Source organism: Phyllobates terribilis, unplaced genomic scaffold (assembly GCF_046119375.1).
Source record: "Phyllobates terribilis strain yellow unplaced genomic scaffold, ASM4611937v1 Scaffold_5__5_contigs__length_657084704, whole genome shotgun sequence".
NCBI lineage: Eukaryota > Metazoa > Chordata > Amphibia > Anura > Dendrobatidae > Phyllobates > Phyllobates terribilis.
Window position 1 is genome coordinate 419,203,030 of NW_027362765.1, and position 21,961 is coordinate 419,224,990.

Here is a 21,961-nt window from a genome sequence, read left to right on the forward strand (position 1 = left end):
TACAGTTTACATTATATATATATATATATATATATATATATATATATATATATATACAGTCATGGCCAAAAGTATTGAGAATGACACCAAAATTATATTTTCACATGATCTGCTGGCATCTGGTTTTTATTAGTGTTTGTCTGATGTTTATATCACATACAGAAATATAATTGCAATCATATTATGAGTACCAATAGGTTATATTGACAGTTAGAATGAGTTAATGCAGCAAGTCAATATTTGCAGTGTTGCCCCTTCTTCTTCAAGACTTCTGTAATTCTCCCTGGCATGCTCTCAATCAACTTTTGGACCAAATCCTGACTGATAGCAGTCCATTCTTGCATAATCAATGCTTGCATTTTGCCAGAATTTGTTGGTTTTTGTTTGTCCACCCGTCTCTTGATGATTGACCACAAGTTCTCAATGGGATTAAGATCTGGGGAGTTTCCAGGCCATGGACCCAAAATCTCTATGTTTTGTTCCATGAGCCATTTAGTTATCACCTTTGCTTTATGGCAAGGTGCTCCATCATGCTGGAAAAGGCATTGTTGGGCACCAAACTGCTCTTGGACGGTTGGGAGAAGTTGCTCTTGGAGGACATTCTGGTGCCATTCTTTATTCATGGCTGTGTTTTTAGGCAAGACTGTGAGTGAGCCGATTCCCTTGGCTGAGAAGCAGCCCCACACATGAATGGTTTCAGGATGCTTTACAGTTGGCATGAGACAAGACTGGTGGTAGCGCTCACCTCTTCTTCTCCGAATAAGCCGTTTTCCAGATGTCCCAAGCAATCGAAAAGGGGATTCATCAGAGAAAATGACTTTGCCCCAGTCCTCAGCAGTCCACTCCCTGTACCTTTTGCAGAATATCAGTCGGTCCCTGATGTTTTTTCTGGAGAGAAGTGGCTTCTTTGCTGCCCTCCTTGAAACCAGCCCTTGCTCAAAGAGTCTCTGCCTCACAGTGCGTGCAGAAGCACTCGCACCAGCCTGCTGCCTTTCCTGAGCAAGCTCGGCACTGCTGGAAGTCCGATCCCGCAGCTGAAACAGTTTTAAGATACGGTCCTGGCGCTTGCTGGTCTTTCTTGGGCGCCCGGGAGCCTTTTTGACAACAATGGAAGCTCTCTCCTTGAAGTTCTTGATGATGCGATAGATGGTTGACTGAGGTGCAATCTTTGTAGCAGCGATACTCTTCCCTGTTAGGCCATTTTTGTGCAGTGCAATGATGGCTGCACGTGTTTCTTTAGAGATAACGATGGTTAACTGAAGAGAAACAATGATACCAAGAACCAGCCTCCTTTTAAAGTGTCCAGTGATGTCATTCTTACTTAATCATGACTGATTGATCGCCAGCCCTGTCCTCATCAACACCCACACCTGTGTTAATGGATCAATCACTAAAACGATGTTAGCTGCTCCTTTTAAGGCCGGACTGCAATGATGTTGAAATGTGTTTTGGGGGTTAAAGTTCATTTTCTGGGCAAATATTGACTTTGAAAGTACAGTAATTGCTGTTAAGCTGATCACTCTTTGACATTCAGGAGTATATGCAAATTGCCATTACAAAAAATGAAGCAGTAAACTTTGGAAAAATTACTATTTGTCTCATTCTCAATACTTTTGGCCATGACTGTATGACTGTATGACTGTATGTATGTATGTATGTATGTGTGTGTGTGTGTGTGTGTGTGTGTGTGTGTGTGTGTATATATATATATCATAGAATCATAGAATGGTAGAGTTGGAAGGGACCTCCTGGGTCATCTGGTCCAACCCCCTGCTCAAAGCAGGATTCACTAAATCATCTCAGACAGATGTCTGTCCAGCCTCTGTTTGGAGACGTCCATTGAAGGGGAACTCACCACCTCTCGTGGCCGCCTGTTCCACTCATTAATCACCCTAACTGTCAAAGTTTTTTCTAATATCTAATCTGTGTCTCCTCCCATTTAGTTTCATCCCATTGCTTCTAGTCTTTCCTTGTGCAAATGAGAATAAAGATGATCCTTCTACAATGTGACAGCCCTTGACATATTTGTAGACCGCTATTAAGTCTCCTCTCAGTCTTCTTTTTTGCAAGCTAAACATTCCCAAATCCTGCAACCGTTCCTCATAGGACATGGTTTGCAGACCAGTCACCATTCTGGTCGCTCTTCTCTGAACTTGCTCCAGTTTGTCTGTCTTTTTTAAAATGTGGTGCCCAAAACTGTACACAGTATTCCAGATGAGGTCTGACCAAAGAGGAGTAAAGACCGATAATGACTTCACGTGATCTAGACTGTATGCTTCTGTTAATACATCCCAGAATTGTATTTGCCTTTTTTGCTGCTGCATCACACTGTTGACTCATGTTCAGTCTATGATCTATTAGTATACCTAAGTCTTTTTCACATGTACTGTTGCTTAGCTCTATTCCTCCCATTCTGTATATGCTTTTTTCATTTTTATTGCCCAGATGTAGTACTTTGCATTTTTCCCTGTTAAAAACCATTCTGTTGGTTGCTGCCCACTGCTCCAGTTTATTTAGGTCTTTTTGAATCCTCTCTCTCTCTTCTCTAGTATTAGCTATCCCTCCTAGCTTTGTGTCATCAGCAAATTTAATCAGTTTACCCTCAATTCCTTCATCTAAATCATTGATAAAGATGTTGAACAATACAGGTCCCAGGACGGAGCCCTGTGGTACCCCACTTGAGACATTCATCCAGCTGGATGTGAAGCCATTTACAACCACCCTTTGAGTCCGATCACTAAGTGGGTGAAATAAGTGTTGGAATACATCACCAGTTTTGTAGGTCAATATATTTCTTAAGGTGTTATTGACATGAAATTCTCTCCAGGAATCGGTAATAACCCATCCAATCCACACAGGCAAAGAAATCAAACCAGAGATGTTCAGAAATTATGTTTAATAATGAGAAATGATACAGGGAAAAAGTATTGAACACGATTACTGAAATGTAATTAATATTTCGTACAAAAGCCTTTGTTGGTGATGACAGCTTCAAAACGCATCTTGTATGGAGAAACTAGTCACACGCCTTACTCAGGTGTGGTTTTGGCCGATTCTTCCACACAAACACTCTTCACATCCTGTAGGTCCTGTGGGCTCCTTCTGTGACCTCTGAGCTTTAGTTCCTTCCATATGTTTTCTGTCGGATTTAGGTTCGGTGATTGGCTCGGCCTTTCTAGCAAATTATTTTCTTTCTCTGAAACCAATTGAGAGTTTTCTCGGCTATGTGTTTGGGATCATTGTCTTGCTGAAATATCCACCCTCGTTTCATCTTCATCATTCTGGTAGATTGCAGCATTTCATCCACTTATTTCACCCGCTGTATATATTTACTATGAATATTATGAATATTAATTTTAATTAATAGCTTGTCCAGCATATATTGTTTCTTTGGTATTCCTCTTCAATTCCCACTTTGGCCAAAAGATGAAAATCCTGAACAGGGATTCCTCTCCATTGACACAATAGACAGTATGAAAATGGCTTTTCTAAACTTAACCTTTTAAATGAAAAATTGCTTCATTAGTCATTTATGTTTGAAGTAGTAGATGAAATATATTCATTATTTATTTCCCATTATTTCCACCTATGTCAGCTTTCTTCCCACCGTTAATGCAGAAGGAAAGGAGGGAGAAATCCTTCCCCCTACAATCCAGAAGCTTATGAAGGGATACAACAAATATCTGCGCCCCTTCTTTGATAGTGAGTACTGGTTTATCATTTGTAAATAAATATAGGAATTTTGTGTAATAAACTGTAGTAGATAATGTGCTGATTCTTGTATATCATGTTGACTGGAATGTGATAAAGTTTTACCAAAAGCAACTGTTAGCGAGCACAATGTGGAGAATGGCATACATAAAGAGGCGATCTAATCCAAAGTATAAAATAAAGTATATATGGCCCATAACAATAACTCATGTATAAACACTATGTATCTTAGTATGATATGTCAAAAAAATTAAAATAGAAAAAAAGGACTATTAATGGATATAAAAAAAAAGTACTTCCTCTGTCCTGTACAGAACTTTGCTATGACATAGACTTATCCAGGGTAGGGTAGATGTTGGGTGTTCGCCTTCCAGACTGAGCCTTCCCTTTGAGATGAGAAGGTTGGTGGATCACACATTCCCCTTGCAGCAGCCACGTCATGAGAAATGTAGTATTACAAGTTGGTCTATAAATGAATTGACAGATATTCAATAAAGATGTCTTCACCCATAAAGGGGTTGTCTCACCAAAAGAATTGTTCAAAGCTGAATGGAAGTGAATTTTCGATATACATCAATTATAAAACATTTGTTGTTTTAGTAAGTACAGTACATTTTCATCTGTAATTGTGCTTGTGCTGATTCTGCTGTGTCTGGAGTGTACGTCCACCTTCACCGGTGGACGCACATGCTCAGTAGCTTCCCTGCTCTGTGCCTACTCATGGTTCATGGTGATCTGATAGTGAAGAGGCCAAAACTTTGTGGTAATGAGAGAACTACGCATGTGAAGTTGATATAACACACAAGGGTAAGATATAGCAGAGAGAGACTTAGATAGATGTAGATAGAAGGAAAATATATAGGATATTAGTGGTACAAAGGGACAGACATTGGGGCCCAAGAAGTAAGGGAGCCCACTACCAATTCCAAAGTAGGTGGAATTGTGCATTATGATGAGCTTTTAGACTGCACTTGCACAGGAGCCCTCTTCTTTCTGTGTCTGTCCCTGGTGGGATCTGTGAGGGACATTGAGAGTTAGAGACAACAGGAGTTAGCAGGAGATGACTGCAAAGCACTCTTGGAAAACTCCTGGTCAAATGTGACAAGCTGCTGCCTGCCCATAGGAAGAGAAGAGATCAAAATTGAAGAGAAGTGCACAAATAGGCCAAAAGGATTGACAAATACATTAAAGAGAGGTATTTTTTGTATTTATATGGAAATAGTAATGATGGGTATTACTCCAGAGTAGAAGATGAGCGAACCTGAACTTAAAAGTTCAGGTACAGTTCTGGTACCCAAACCAAACTTTGGAATAAAGCTCGGGTTGGGTGTTAGAACCCAAACTTCCATGGGTCCCATCATCCCTACTCCAGAGATAGTTTTTTTTCAATTTTGATTAACAAGTGGACATTCACTGACAATGGTATTTGTCTACACAAAAGGAAAGTTGTTAAATATACTTATTTGGTATATTTATCTATACAGGACTTCTTACCAGATGCGATACTCCAAAGAACATGTCACTATAAATCTTATAAAAAAATGTGGAGGTTTATTATTTGATTGTCCACCAAAAAGAATCATTGTATCAAAACATAACATAGTTGAAGAAGTTGCAAAGAAATTGTCCATTTGTCCATAATTAGAATGGTAGGCTGTGTCTGTCTGTGTCGAGCACATGTGTCCGGTCTACATGTCAGATGCTCAGTGTCTTTCTACCCTGAGCTAAGTGTACAAGAATAACACATGTAATGTCAGCTAAAACCTACCACGAGGCTGATAAAATCTATCCAGTGCAGAATTGAGAAACCATAATTATTATTTAACACAAGTTAAGGCAATTAACCTCTTTGGGATGACCCAACTTTTTGTGAATTGTGTTAAACAAAATCAATAAAACATCAGTGGGAAAGGAGACTTAGAAAAAAGTTGAGGGAGGACACATCTGCACTGTGAATACCTGAACTGGTCAGGGTCATAAGATAACCCCTTGAGCAAGATTATGGTGGAGTCATGATAGTGCGTGTTCCTCAAACAGCTATCTTGAATGTATGTATGGGCTAAGTCTCCCTACAGCAAAAGAAGCATCCAAATGGCTTTCTCTATGGTATATATGACTCGCCCCCTGGGCCGCGTTTGCGCACGTGCGTGGGTTACCCGGAACCAGGTCTCTGGGGGGGTTGTAGTCTCCGTGGCAGCGACCCGGTCCCGTGGCTCAGGGTGGTCAAACCAGTGGCAGTCTTTATAGGGTTTTAGGTTAATTGTCCGACTACGCCACCCGTGGATTGCAGTCCGTGCGGACCACCGCTGCAAGGCAGACCGCTGGGGCTAATGATGTATGCAGCTGAGGTAGTGTGACTCCCCACGGGAAGAGTGCAGCCCCAGGGCAGAGAATGTGGATGATGGGAGTGATGGTGCACGGGCGTCCCAGCACTAGTAGTGCTGGTACGGCGATGAAGCACAGAGACGTGGGGTTGCAGTTCAAGTTCTTTACTCACAGTTCTTTATGTCCCAAGTCATTCCGCGGGCAATGACTGCCCAAGCCATGCTGCGTCCACCAGGCAGGGGGGGCTCGATCAACCCCCAGGCAATTCCAGAGTGTGTCACAGGACTCCCTTCTACTCCTTTCTCTGGCCGTGCCCCACCAGTGACACTACGTCTGTCCAGCTCCCGCGGGCCTTCTCTTGGGAGGGCTTTGTGCTCACCTCCCTGACCCTATGTGGTGTGCCTTTCTAGCAGGTGTAGTGAGGGGTAGCACCAAGATATGATCGCGACCGCCGGTCCTTGGCTGAGGATTAGTCGCCTCCACCAACTTGGGATCCGGTACCCTGTTCTGCCAACCCGTCACCCGCAATCTCCTGGGCCTTTGGGGTTCCTTCTGCCTTCGTGTCTCTGGGCCTCTCTTGGTGTTCTGTTCCTTTCTTCCTTTCCTTTCTGTTCCTGTTCTTTGCTGTTTCTGTTCCTCTCCTCTGGCTCTGGCCTCACAGGCTAGGCCCGCCTCCGGAGCAGAGCTCCACAGAGGCCCTGCTCTGTCACTTCCTCTCTCAGACTGAACACTGTTCTAAGATGGTGCCCACCTCTTATACCTCCCTCTCTGTGTATGAGCCCAGGTGACTTGCAACCAATGGGCTCCTACCTATGCCAAGAGACCCAACCCCTATCTGCCCCTACAGCACTGGGTTTTCCTCCCCCCTCCCCACTCCAGCCAGGGACAGATTCTGTCGTGCCTGCATTACTGTCTAATGGGAGCACCGTTGAGCTGTCCCCCGGAAATGGGGTGTGTGTGATGCATGCAGCCTACCGAGCCCTGGTCCACACTCCATCCTTACCCGGGAGTGGAATACCCCTGTAGCGGCCGAACCCTCGGGGCGCTACATATACATCCTTGGTAAAGTACATGACACAGAATCTTGGCCTCCTATTTCTCCTTCCTATTGTATGTAAATTTTGTTGGAATGGCCAGCACCAATGACACAGACATTGACAACTTAATTTAATATATCACAGTAGACAATAATATTTATTACCATTTCCCAATTTTGAAAATAATTCCGTAACTTTCAAAGAGATGTATTTTTTTAAGCCAGCACTTATGCAACCAAGTATGATATACCTAGACTTATTGAAGCTCTAGGCAATTTTTTCCTTTGGAAATAATAAAAGCAGACCGATCATAATTCTCTTATTATATAAGCATTAAGATAGTTTCGTTCCTTTTAGTTTTGCTGTGTTTTATATTTGTTATACAGTTGCAATCAAAATTATGCAGCTCCCATTGCAAATTTGGTTTATTAATAAAATTTGCAAACTTTCTGCTGTTTGCAATAAAACAATCGAACAAGAACAATTTTTAAATCCCTCAACAGAACAAATATCCAAAGTTGCTTCTTCATATTTAACCCAAAATGACACTTTTACTGACTACTGCAGTCTCAAAATTATTCATTCTCTTTTTGACGAGTGTCTTTAGTATTTAGTAGAGCACTTTGGCTGTTATGACCTGCTGCAAACGTGATGCCATCGCTAGACCCCGGCATTTGGCAGCGTTCCTGAGAAATCTTAGTCCATTCCTCATGGGCAATGGCCTCCAGTTCTCTAACATTCTTGGGTTGTCAATAGAGTGGTCGAAAAAGTTGAGAGCAATGAGGGCACAAACAAGGAAAAGAATGCAAAAAGATACAAAAACATTGAATGTTCCTAGAGAAAGCAGGGATTGCAGGATCAAGGCTAAACGAACACCAGAGATCTCTTCTTCCTGCCACATCGAGGTAGTATAGCCAATCAAAATTCAAGAAAACTAATCTACAGAAATCACATGTTAGTGTAAAACTCCTTTCTTTTTAATAAGATGCAACTTAAAGGGGTTGTAGTAAGTTAGGAAGCAATCACCGATCCATATGATAGGGAGTAACTTTCTGATTGCTAGGGGTCTCAATGCTTGTGCCTCTTCTGAGCCTTGTTCTCTGGATGAGAGGTGAATCCCCGATCAGCAAGTTATTACCAATCCTGTTAAAAGGTGATAGCTTGCAAATTTGGTAAAAAGACCTTCAGTAACTCTGACCTTTGGTGGAGATGCTTGACTGCTTATTGGTCATTGTCATAATTATGGATAATTTGCCCAATAAATCAATCCCTTTTTAGGAAGACCTCAAGAGAGAAATAATGAGACATTTGTCATTAAGACATCTTCCTTAACATTAAAACAGTTTCATTCTATGCCCCATTTTTGGATTTAAGTCAACCAAAAATTCTGTCATTACCATTCTTATACAAGCATCCAAACTTCTCACCACCAAGTCCAAAATATTGAATCCACTTCAAAACACCAACGGCGTGATAAAGTCGATCAACTGTTCCTCTTTACCTCTGGGAGCCAAATGCCAGATAAACCTCATAATACATGGGATAATCCGATTAAGTACAATCACTCATAATTCACTTCGACCATGTTGGTGCTTTTCTACCTTAAGTGGACAGATTAAAAAGCAAATGAATGCTCAAATTTCTGCATTAATAAATTCCCTGCCAAACTTAAATTTGCACTGTATTTATGGATATGTTATAGGGGTTATCTTTAAGTTAATGTGTTGGGGACATGATATTGTGATACTTAGTATATCTTGTTAGTTTGGCCTTCCTCACATGGAACCAAGCTCCTGTTCTCAAAACAGCTACTGGTGGAAGAATATGTGACCAGACTTGTCTGTCAACCTCCTCCAATTAAAAAAAAACTGCACTTGGGAAAGCTTTTTTTCAATTTCGTTTACATAGGGAGACACCTGTCAATCACCTGGAGCAGCACTGAGAAAAGTTGGTTGGGGCCAACTCCTTGTATGCTGGGGATCATTGCCTTTTTATATGACCTAGTTTCAGCCAAGCTTTAGCTTTTGGTTAGATGGCCTCACATTTCACTCTTGAATACTTTGGCATACAGAGTAGTTCATCGTCAACTCAAATACTGCAAGGGTCCAGATCTTGCGGCTGCAAAACAAGTCCACCATCGTGCTTGACGGTATTTGGTGTTTGTGCTGATATGCTGTGGTTGATTTTTGCCAAATGTGCTGCAGGTCATTTTGGCCAAAAATCTCCACTGTCATAAACTTTAACATGCTGATCCCTTTAGATTCTGAGCTGTAGCCCTTTGGGTTTTTTGTTATTTCTCTGAGATTTGCGCGGTTTGACCGTGGGGTGAATTTTCTGGGACGTCTATTCTTGGGAAGAATATCAACTGTTTTGTTGACTAGTTTGCCACTTGTGAATAATCTTTCTTGTTGTAGAATGAAGTGCTCCACATTGATTTAAAATACCTTTTATAACTCTTAAACAAACTGCGGCCCACATAATAAATTGTGTGCGTGAGGGGTCTACAGAGGAAATTCATCCCCCATCTCCACACAAAAGTGCCTACTCATAACCATATATATATAAATAGGAGAACCATTGAGTAAAGTGGCATAAGAAACTTTATTTCATAAATATCACATCTAAAATCAGTACATCACATCAATAATTTAGAATTTATTACAAACTGAGACATGCGGACAAATAGTCCCCCATTTTTGGTTGCAGACCTCTACAAAAGGTCCATCCCATGGGTCATGAGGAATGCTAATGCAAAAGTGGAGAGGGAGACAAATTCTCAAGCGGCTTATATATACTAACATTAGGTTATGGAGCCCACTCTACCACAAGAGCTATGTTATACCTCACTCACCCAATAAAGGTGGATCCAAATTCTTGAGAAAGCCAAGAGTTACCACCGGCGAAACGCGTGTCGAGGCTTCCTTTTGCCAGTGCTCTGTCCCCGTGCGGTTCCTCTCGAATTTGGATCCACCTTTATTGGGTGAGTGAGGTATAACATAGCTCTTGTGGTAGAGTGGGCTTCATAACCTAATGTTAGTATATATAAGCCGTTTGAGAATTTGTCTCCCTCTCCACTCCACTCAGTGCCAAAACTTCAGCTTTTTTAGAGGTGCTTAAACTTTCTGATTAACAATAAATCAGTTAGGTGCCACATACAATCTTAATTTCTAGGGAAGCAGTAGGGGTTACCTTAATTTGTCACCCAGTTTCTGCATTTTGACCTAGTTTTTGGTAAATAAATCATAACATGGTGTAATTTTTCATGTGTTGTTGTTATTCATTCGAGGTTGTATTGACCAAATTTTAAGACTTCATAAGGACCAAATATTATCTTAATATGCCCTAATAGGTAAAACTAAAGAATTCAAAGAGGGTGTACTTAGTTGTTTTCATGACTGCATATACTATTTCAACTAGACATGAATTTGGAGTAGAACGTTGTTTTTTCACATGGATTTAGAAATGCGTGGTACTGTTTGTTTTCATGTTATATAAGTTCTTGCACTGTTTCCGGTGAGTATGTTACTGAGTCACGACTAAGCAGTCAGGATAAGACAAATGTAAGTGCAAATACATTTGATTACTTTGAATAATCGGCTCCAGCGATAATAAAACATTCCAAGATATTGTCCCCTAGAGAGGTTTCCAGAGATCGCACTAAACTACATCAGACAGTTTGGTATTAATTTTCTTTACTTGCTTATTTTCATTGCCCTCTGGTTATGTGTTCAGATTTCATCAGTCAAAGCAATATATATTCTAATGAATTATTAACACATATTTAAATAAGTACACATCAACATAAACAAGGCAGGATATATTCTTAGTGGAAAGTGGGTGGAGGGCTAGCATAATTACGGAAGAATCTTCCTTATTCATGTTCTCCCCATAGATGTCTACTAAGTGGAGATCCCCACTCGGGATGTCCATCTGTTGAGGGAATAGGAGTTCCTCAACCCCATTTAAATAACTCCTGACACTGCTTCAAAGATACAATTTGGTCTCTGATGGTACGGACTTTGCGGACCATGTTATGGTCCTAAATGATCTCTGTGATCTTTGTGATCAGTGGTGCATGTCCTGCTTAGTTTCCTGACCGAAACACCAAGCCGAACATGAGAGCGTTGGCTGGTGGGTGACCCAAGGACCTACAGGAAAGAATCAACCCCTGTATAACTTTAGACCTGTGGTGATGCTGGCATTAACTTTTTCACTAGCTGGCTTATTACTAGAGATGAGCGAACCCGAATTTAAAAGTTTGGGGTTCCTACTGGACATTTAGTGTCCGGTGCTAAACGCCAAAGACGGACTACTCCTGGAAGTCCGTTGCAAAAGTTGAAGTTCTGGAGGAAGTTGAGAGAGAGAATATTTTCCAGCTCAAAAGTTCGGATCCCCATTGTTTTCAATGGTGTTCGGGTTCTGGTGCAAGTTTGGGTACAGTTCTGGTACCCAACCCGAACTTTGGAATAAAATTAGAGTTGGGTACCAGGACCTGGACTTCCACAGGTCCATTCATCCCTAGTTATTATTGTTTAAAGGGAATCTGTCAGTAGGATCAACCCTCCTAAGCCATCTATATGGGCATGTAGGTCATAGGAAGCTTAATAAAATGATACTTTGCTATCTGCGATCCGATGTTTTATTCCACAGAAATCCATATTTTTCCTAATATGTAAACGAGCTGTTAAGATCTATGGGCCTGACATAGATCTCCCCGAGAATCTGCCTCCAGAGCTTATTTTAAATGAAAGGAGGTGTTAACAGTGTGAGACATGTAGATCAGGAGAGCAGACTGTCAGTCATTACATGTCTCACACTGGTAACACCTCCTTTCATTTAAAATAAGCTCTGGAGGCAGATTCTCCGGGAGATCTATGTCCGACCCATAGATCTTAACAGCTCATTTACATATTAAGAAAAATGTGGATTTTTCTGGAACAAAACATCGGAGTGAAGATATCAAAGTATCATTTTATTCAGCTTCCTTTGACCTGCATGCTGATATAGACGGCTTAGGAGACTTGATCCTACTGACAGATTCCATTTAAAGACTGATAACCCTGCTAGTGAGTGTTGTAAAAACAACCCCCCCCCCCCAAAAAAAAAAAACAACAACTGCAGTATGGGGTTTAAGGGCTACTTTTATTAGATGCAATCACAATGTATAAATAATTCAACTCTTAATAATGAGATCATCCTGGGAGTTACATCTTTAGGGCACATTCACACGTTCAGTATTCGGTCAGTATTTTACATCAGTATTTGTAAGCCAAAACCAGGAGTGGAACAATCAGAGGAAAAGTATAATAGAAACACGTCACCACTTCTGTATTTATCACCCACTGCTGGTTTTGGCTTACAAATACTGATGTAAAACGCTGACCAAATACTGAACGTGTGAACGTGCTCTTAGGTGAATTTCTTGCTGTTCAGGCGACATTACAATGTTTGACCTCAGTCCGACTTTTTGACCTCTCCATGACTTATCGGAGAGACATTTGACATTAACCAGATTAATTGGAAAGCCATCAGTAGAGTTAATTGGACGGGACCAGTGATGACCCTGCCTGTTCTGCCTCTTCCCGAATTCATTTTCAACTTCTTTCTTTCAGTCAGAAAGAATTTGTCATCAGAGACAGAATAAATTAAGTTGTTTATTCCATTGTGTTCTTAAGCATCTTCTTGTAGTTTTGTGCTGTCTGCCTTCAACTTCCAAGGTTATATCTGATATCTGAATGAACTTTGCAGGATCTTCGTATGCAGTGAGTTCAGAAAAGGCGGAAAAAATCCAGTTGTAAATCCCCAGAAACTCTGACACAAATCTGTGGCAAAATCCCCCTGGAACACATTTGTAGCAGGTCTCATCCTTTGCACTACAAAGGGTAAAAGTTTCAAGAACCCCAGCAAGTCTGCCAGATAACAACAGCAAGGCTTGTGAAAAACCTTAACAAGGGGATTTGCAAAAACCGATAGATTTTTTTCCCCATAGGAAAACTCTGATATTGAGTGACACCATGCTCTAAATCTTGGATAGAAATAATTTATACTGGCTTTGGGAAGTTTCTGAGTAACTCTGTGTTGGGTTGTGTGCTGCATGTATTCAGTTTGTGCCTCCATATAAAATATGAATATCTTTGCTACAGGACATACAGAGTTTTTCCACCTTTTTTTAAGTTAAATACATGTATTTGTTCCTATATTTGGGTTTCATTAAAAATTTTGCACCATTTGCCTTCTATCTGTGTTGCACTGTTTATTGCTGGTTGCAGCATGACTTTCTGAGAATCTGTCAGTGAGCTCCTTCTAACGGTCAGATTGGAGAATTTTTAACTGTTTTGTCTGTCTTTTTCTGGCCTGCTGATTTATGACCACTGACCACATCAAACTTAATCTTGCAGAGAAACAAAGAGCCTGTCAATGACGAGCAGCGCAAAATTTTTAATGAAACACAATTACAAAAGTGATTTTAAGCCTCAGATACATGCAATTAATATATAAAAAAAAAAGAATTGTTTCCAAAGGTGAACAACTCTTTTAATTATGTACGTATTTTTATTTATGGTGTAAAAGCTGTGTGTTAGGCTTACCTGGTGAGGTGGGTGAGTCATGCTGGACACAGATAGCAGAGGTACTGAAAGCCGCAGGCAGATAGCAGAGGTATTGGAAGCTGCAGGCAGATAGCAGAGGTATTGGAAGCTGCAGGCAGATAGCAGAGGTACCGGAAGCTGCGGACAGATAGCAGAGGTACCGGAAGCTGCAGATAGATAGCAGAGGTATCAGAAGCTGCAGAAAGCAGAGGTACTGGAAGCTGCAGACAGATAGCAGAGGTACCGGAAGCCGCAGGCAAATAGCAGAGGTACCGGAAGCTGCAGACCGATAGCAGAGGTACCGGAAGCTGCAGACAGATAGCAGAGGTACCGGAAGCTGCAGGCAAATAGCAGAGGTACCGGAAGCTGCAGGCAGATAGCAGAGGTACCGGAAGCTGCAGACAGATAGCAGAGGTACCGGAAGCCGCAGGCAAATAGCAGAGGTACCGGAAGCCGCAGGCAAATAGCAGAGGCACTGGAAGCTGCGGACATATAGCAGAGGCACTCGAAGCTGCAGGCAGATAGCAGAGGTACTGGAAGCTGGACGCAGATAGCAGAGGTACTGGAAGCTGCAGACAGTTAGCAGAGGTACTGGAAGCTGCAGACAGTTAGCACAGGTACTGGAAACCGCAGATACATTGCAGAGGTATTGGAAGCTACATACAAAGAGCAGAGGTACTGGAAGCTGCAGGCAGATAGCAGAGGTACTGGAAACTGCAGAGAGATAGCAGAGGTACTGGAAGCCACAGGCAGATAGCAGAGGTACTGGAAGCCGCAGGCAGATAGCAGAGGTACTGGAAGCCACAGCCTGATAGCAGAGGTACTGTAAGCCGCAGTTAGATAGCAGAGGTACTGTAAGCTGCAGTTAGATAGCAGAGGTACTGTAAGTCACAGACAGATAGCAGAGGTACTGTAAGCTGCAGTTAGATAGCAGAGGTACTGTAAGTCACAGACAGATAGCAGAGGTACTGTAAGTCACAGACAGATAGCAGAGGTACTGTAAGTCACAGACAGATAGCAGAGGTACTGTAAGTCACAGACAGATAGCAGAGGTACTGTAAGTCACAGACAGAGGTACTGGAAGCCGCAGGCAGATAGCAAAGGTACTGGAAGCCGCAGGCAGATAGCAGAGGTACTGAAAGCCGCAGACAGATAGCAGAGGTATTGTAAGCCGCAGGCAGATAGCAGAGGTATTGTAAGCCGCAGGCAGATAGCAGAGGTACTGGAAGCCGCAGGCAGATTGCAAAGGTACTGGAAGCCGCAGGCAGACAGCAGAGGTACTGGAAGCCGCAGGCAGATTGCAGAGGTACTGGAAGCCACAGACAGACAGTGAACTGTGCACAGATAAACAAAGTCTTAATACCAAGACACAGGTGTGTGCCTTATATAGACCCGGGCAGATACTCACATGGGATCCCGCCGGGCCATCTACAAAGCCCGATGTGGAGAACAGCAGAGTCTAAAGGACCAGAGTGAGGGAAGCAAAGCCCGAGACAAGTGTGTATCACTCTGGCTTTATTGTCATTTAAGGCAAATACTTTTTCCATAATGGCCCCTTACTTTTATTGGTCATTTTGGTAAAGCACCAGAAACAGAGTGTTGTCACACCAGATGTAAATTACTATTGGTAAGACCATCATTTTTTAGAGCCTTTCATATTCTATTTTCTCTTCCTATCCAAGAGCTAGCAGAACAGTAACATGCAATGCTAAAAACGATGACGTTTCTTCTGGTTTGTAATAGATTTTGGCTGCCATTTAAGCAACTTAAAAAATAAGTCTTGAGATCTCCAACCTAATGGATAACGTGGGGTCAAAGCATAGTACAAAGCAATGGTGACTGATAGCACAAGAGACCATAATAGATTAAAGTACACCTGTGAGGAGACACACAGGGGAAATGGTTCATTTCGCTGCCTTTTCTCTGCGTATAAGTCACCTGGCAAAGGTACAGTGGTTAGGCAGCACCCAAAGAACTTGCCCACTTACCCACCCACAGCGACACATCTATACCCATACTGGCTGTCCAAGGATTTTAAGTACATACATGAGTATTTATATTTGTGTTCCCAATAGTTTCTACCTCTACAACACTTTTTTATAGGTCTGTATTTGTTGATTTTATTTTCCTCAGGAGACTGGAGGTTTCTTTTGACTAATACAGATTATAATATCTGCAAATTTGAAGAAATCCGATTGAAATTAATTTTTAATACTTCTATTTAAAATATTCATTGGTTTTGCAAAGAATATTTTACACTGCTGTGAATATCATTTACTGGTTTTTATCGTTCGCATTAATGAGCAAAATGGTTTTCAGGACCATTGTTGTAGTGGCCATGTTGGCAGCTGGTGGACTAGTGTCCTGTGAGCCTTCTCCTACATACTGGCTTACTGGGTGCTCCGTCTGATTAGTCGGCCCTGTGCGACAACACGCAAGCGTAATGCCGCAATGATGCCATCATGCCGGCCCATTAATCAGAAGAGACGACAGGGATGCTGCCAACTAAAAGGAGGTTTGGTACAGCAGCCATGGACAACCAACGTGGACGAAGGATCCTGGGTCCTGGGAATCTTTGTTGGTCAACTCTACCACTAGTCCCTTTGAGCTTTTTCACTGGTACTGCAACTACTAAAAATTCTGGGGACCATTTGAAAAATATTAAAATGTGAGAGTCCTTGAGCTTTCGAGACTACTCAAGTCTCTTCATCAGGCTTAGCAATTGGCTAACATGGTATTAAGATATATTTTTCCCGGGAACCATTTGGTAACTGGAAACCATGAGGATTTGACATAATAATGTTCTAAGGGTGCACAGCTTAAAGAGGGCTTGGAAAATTACATGACTAGGTAACAATATGGCAGAGATTTCTTGATAGCCCGTTATACTAGATGTTTGGAAACTATATGTAAAATGATTCCACCTCCCCCAGTATGGATGAGGCTATGAATACTTATAAAATAAAGCAGGAGAAGTAAAGAAGGTTAGTGATTGAGACCCCAAGTGTTGCAATATTGTGGTGGTCCCAGGGCACATTATCCTTGTGTCATCCCTATAATATGACACTGGAAATGGTATAAACCTCCCTTGCAAACATGACAGTTTTGGTATTTTCTGACATGTAAATGCATGTTTTGTGTATAATTAATACAGACAAACTAGATGACATATGTTACATTCTGGCCCATGAGCCAAATCTGGCCCGCAGGGTGAGTATACTTGTCCCGCGACTCCCGGCAGGTCCTCCTACCGACATCACGCTTTCACCCGGTATCGCACTTTCAACTATATCTGCATCCTAGATGTCGATACAGGTGAAAGTAATGATGGAGGAGGGAGCATCAACTAAAGCTCCCTCCATCATCATTCTCCCTCTGAGTCTGACGTCTCAGCACAGTGGGTGCGATGGCGTCATTATACTATGAAAGACTCTATGAAAGACCAAAGCTGCAGGGGAACGGGCAGAGGCGAGTATTTATTTATTTTTAATGTGGAGCCATTATACTGTATGGAGGACTATGTGGGCCTATTATTCTATATGGAGGACTATGTGGGGCCCATTATAATGTATGGAGGACTATGTGGGTCTATTATTCTATATGGAGGACTATGTGGGGCCCATTATACTGTAAGGAGGGTTATGTGGGGCCATTATACTGTATGGAGCACTACAGTGGTGGCCAAAAGTATTGGCACCCCTGCAATTCTGTCAGCTAATACTCAGTTTCTTCCTGAAAATGATTGCAATCACAAATTCTTTGGTATTATTATCTTCATTTAATTTGTCTTCAATGAAAAAAACACAAAAAGAATTGTCCTAAAGCCAAATTGGATATAATTCCACACCAAACCTAAAAAAGGGGGTGGACAAAAGTATTGGCACTGTTTGAAAAATCAAGTGATGCTTCTCTAATTCGTGTAATTAACAGCACCTGTAACTTACCTGTGGCACCTAACAGGTGTTGGCAATAACTAAATCACACTTGCAGCCAGTTAACATGGATTAAAGTTGATTCAACCTCTGTCCTGTGTTCTTGTGTGTACCACATTGAGCATGGAGAAAAGAAAGAAGACCAAAGAACTGTCTGAGGACTTGAGAAACCAAATTGTGAGGAAGCATGAGCAATCTCAAGGCTACAAGTCCATCTCCAAAGACCTGAATGTTCCTGTGTCTTCCGTGCGCATTGTCATCAAGAAGTTTAAAGCCCATGGCACTGTGGCTAACCTCCCTAGATGTGGACGGAAAAGAAAAATTGACGAGAGATTTCAACGCAAGATTGTGCGGATGGTGGATAAAGAACCTCGACTAACATCCAAACAAGTTCAAGCTGCCCTGCAGTCCGAGGGTACGACAGTGTCAACCCGTACTATCCGTCGGCGTCTGAATGAAAAGGGACTGTATGTTAGGATACCCAGGAAGACCCCACTTCTTACCCCGAGACATAAAAAAGCCAGGCTGGAGTTTGCCAAAACTTACCTGAGAAAGCCTAAAACGTTTTGGAAGAATGTTCTCTGGTCAGATGAGAAAAAAGTAGAACTTTTTGGGAAAAAGCATCAACATAGAGTGTACAGGAAAAAAAAAAAGGCATTCAAAGAAAAGAACACGGTCCCTACAGTCAAACATGGTGGAGGTTCCCTGATGTTTTGGGGTTGCTTTGCTGCCTCTGGCACTGGACTGCTTGACCGTGTGCATGGCATTATGAAGTCTGAAGACTACCAACAAATTTTGCAGCATAATGTAGGGCCCAGTGTGAGAAAGCTGGGTCTCCCTCAGAGGTCATGGGTCTTCCAGCAGGACAATGACTCAAAACACACTTCCAAAAGCACTATAAAATGGTTTGAGAGAAAGCACTGGAGACTTCTAAGGTGGCAAGCAATGAGTCCAGACCTGAATCCCATAGAACACCTGTGGAGAGATCTCAAAATGGCAGTTTGGAGAAGGCACCCTTCAAATATCAGGGACCTGGAGCAGTTTGCCAAAGAAGAATGGTCTACAATTCCAGCAGAGCATTGTAAGAAACTCATTGATGGTTACCGGAAGCGGTTGTTTGCAGTTATTTTGGCTAAAGGTTGTGCAACCAAGTATTAGGCTGAGGGTGCCAATACTTTTGTCTGGCCCATTTTTGGAGTTTTGTGTGAAATGATCAATGATTTGATTTTTGCTTCATTCTCTTTTTGTTTTTTTTCCTTGCAAGCAAATTAAATGAAGATAATAATACCAAAGAATTTGTGATTGCAATCATTTTCAGGAAGAAACTGAGTATTATCTGACAGAATTGCACTGGTGCCAATACGTCTGGCCACCACTGTATGTAGGGCCATTATACCTTATGGAGGACTATGTGGGGCCCATTGTACTGTATGGAGGACTATGTGGGGCCATTATTCTGTATAGAGGGCTATATGGGGCCATTATACTGTATGGAGCACTATGTGAGGCCATTATTCTGTATAGATATCTATATGGGGCCATTATACTGTATGGAGGACTATGTGGGGCCATTGTACTGTATGGAGGACTGTGTGGGACCATTATGCTGTATCGGGCACTATGTGGGGCCCATTATACTGTATGGAGGACTATGTGGGGCCATTATGTTGTATCGGGCACTATGTGGGGCCATTATACTTTATGGAAGGCAATGCATGGACTGAAAGGCTTCTTCTGCCTGAGGGTTCCACCGAACCATTACCGATTTTTTTTTTTTCCTTTCAATAGATCGGTCAGGGCCACCGTTCTCCCAGCAAAATTAGGTATAAACCGCCGGTAATACCCAAGGATGCCAAGGAACGCCCTCACCTGCTTTGTACTTGACGGGCTAGGCCAGTTTTTTATGGCCTCAACTTTATTGATTTGGGGCTTGATAATTCCTCGGCCAATCACATACCCCAAATATCGGGTTTCCTCTAGCCCTATCGCACATTTTTGGGGGTTTGCCGTTAACCCCGTGGCTCTGAGAGAATCCAGCACCACTTGTACCTGGGATAGGTGCGTATGCCAGTCGGTGCTAAAGATGATAATATCATCTAGATACGCGTACGCATACTCCTGATGAGGCTTGAGCACTATGTCCATCAGCCTCTGGAATGTAGCTGGGGCTGCATGTAGCCCAGAAGGTAAGACCACATAGTGATATAAACCCTCCGGAGTTAAAAGCGCGGTAAAGTACTGGGCCTGCCCCAGTCTCTCAATCAGCTCATCCACCCTGGGCATTGGATAAAGGTCAAATTTCGACACTTAATTTAATTTCCGGAAATCGTTACAGAAGCGTAACGATCCGTCTGGTTTCGGGATCAGTACGGTGGGACTAGCCCACTCACTCCATGATTCCTCGATGACGCCTAACTGGAGCATTTGTTATACCTCAGCCGTGATGGCTTTCCTCCGGGCTTCGGGTACCTGGTACGGTCTCATTCGTACCCTTACCCCAGGTTCGGTGACAATGTCATGTCAAAGAACCATAGTTCTACCTGGTAGCTCCGAGAACATGTCGGTATTCTGCTGCTCCACCGAGCGAGCCTACCGTCACTGCTGTTTAGTGAGAGCATCATTATCCTGACCTCTCCCCTGGATGCGTCCCTGGCTGAAGGTAGAGAACTGTCTGACGGCATGCCCAAAGTGACGTCTGTAACTAAACACTCTCGATCTTTCCAAGGTTTTAGCAGGTTTACATGATAAAGCTGCTCCGGTTTCCTCCTTCCGGCCTGATACACCCGGTAATTTACCTCCCCCAACTTTTCTCGAACCTCATATGGCCCTTGCCACTTGGCCATGAGCTTACTCTCGGTTGTGGGTACCACAGTACTAATACCTGATCACGCTTGTTAAAAGACCTGACCGTGGCTCTTTTATTATATGTACGCTTCTGTGCTGCCTGGGCATCTAACAGATGTTCTTTCACGATGGGCATGACCGCCGCAATCCGGTCCTGCATACTAGCCACGTGTTCAGTTATACTACTATGTGGAGTCGGCTCATGTTCCCACGTCTCTTTGGCTAAGTCCAACAGACCCCTAGGGTGTCTGCCGTACAATAACTCAAAGGGAGAGAACCCTGTGGAAGCCTGGGGTACCTCACGGACGGCGAACATCAAATAGGGTAGCAACATGTCCCAATCCCTTCCGTCTTTTGAAATCACATTTTTTAACATGGACTTGAGGGTTTTATTGAACCGTTCTACTATCCCGTCGGTTTGAGGTTGGTACACCAAGGTGCGCAATTGTTTTATTTTTAGCAGATTGCACAGTTCCCTCATCACCTTGGACATAAAAGGGGTCCCTTGATCCGTCAGGATCTCCTTAGGTAGCCCAAGGCGACAGAACATGGTAAACAGCTTCCGTGCAATCAGTTTTGCCGAGGTGTGGCGTAGCGGTACAGCCTCCGGGTACCGGGTGGCATAGTCGACGACCATAAGTGTATGTTGGTGGCCACGAGCGGACTTTACAATGGGCACTACCAAGTCCATTGCAATCCGTTGAAAAGGTACCTCTATCACTGGCAGAGGTACCAATGGGCTACGGAAACTGACGGTGGGTGTGGTCAGTTGACATTCGGAGCAGGATTCGCAGTACTTTTGGACCTCCGTGTAAATCCCAGGCTAAAAGAACCGCTGCAAGATACGTTCTTGTGTCTTTTTAACCCCTAAGTGTCCACCCAGCAGGTGTGTGTGCCATCTCCAGAACCGCCCGACGGTACGACTGGGGTACCCCTAAGTGTTCCAAGACTTCGTCCCTGATTTTGTCTACCCTATAGAGCAACTCACCATTGACTACCATGCGTGGAAATACAGTATCTGCACCGGGCTTTTGAGCTACGCCATTTACCTCTAACACCCTTTCCCGTGCCTGAGTCAGGGTGGGATCCTGTAGCTGAGCTGTCCCAAACGTGTCCCGGGACACTTCCAGCTCGGGGATCGATGGGGTCTCCTCGACCTCTCCTACCAGCACCTCTAGGGGAGACCTATCGGGGTCACACTCTGTCCCTAGGTTGGACACCCCTATGGCAGGTACCCCTGACTCGGGTTCATCGGGTACAGCGCCTGTAACAAATTTTACCGGGGAAGAGTGGATTTTGTTTTTCCACAGAGTCCAGAACAGGGGAAAGTCTCTTCCCAACACAGTACCATAGGGAACAGTTTTTACCACCTCCGCCACATGTTTTATGTCGCCACATGGTGTGGACAAAACTACCTCCGCGGTTGGGTACTCTCGGAGGTCCCCATTTATACACACAACCCCGACTGTCTGTCCACTGGGGTTGTCTACTGCCACCAGCGACCCATGTACCAAAGTCACTAGAC

General features: G+C 43.0%; 1 protein-coding gene across 1 annotated transcript in view; it reads left to right on the plus strand.

Annotated features, from left to right (window-relative positions):
• LOC141273413 (gamma-aminobutyric acid receptor subunit pi-like) overlaps positions 1 to 21,961 on the plus strand; it is a 150,343-nt gene that overhangs the window by 44,693 nt on the left and 83,689 nt on the right. Inside the window, exon 3 of the mRNA XM_073685202.1 lies at positions 3,596 to 3,702. Coding sequence (XP_073541303.1) covers positions 3,596 to 3,702 — 107 coding nt within the window. The remainder of the gene's footprint in view (positions 1 to 3,595; positions 3,703 to 21,961) is intronic.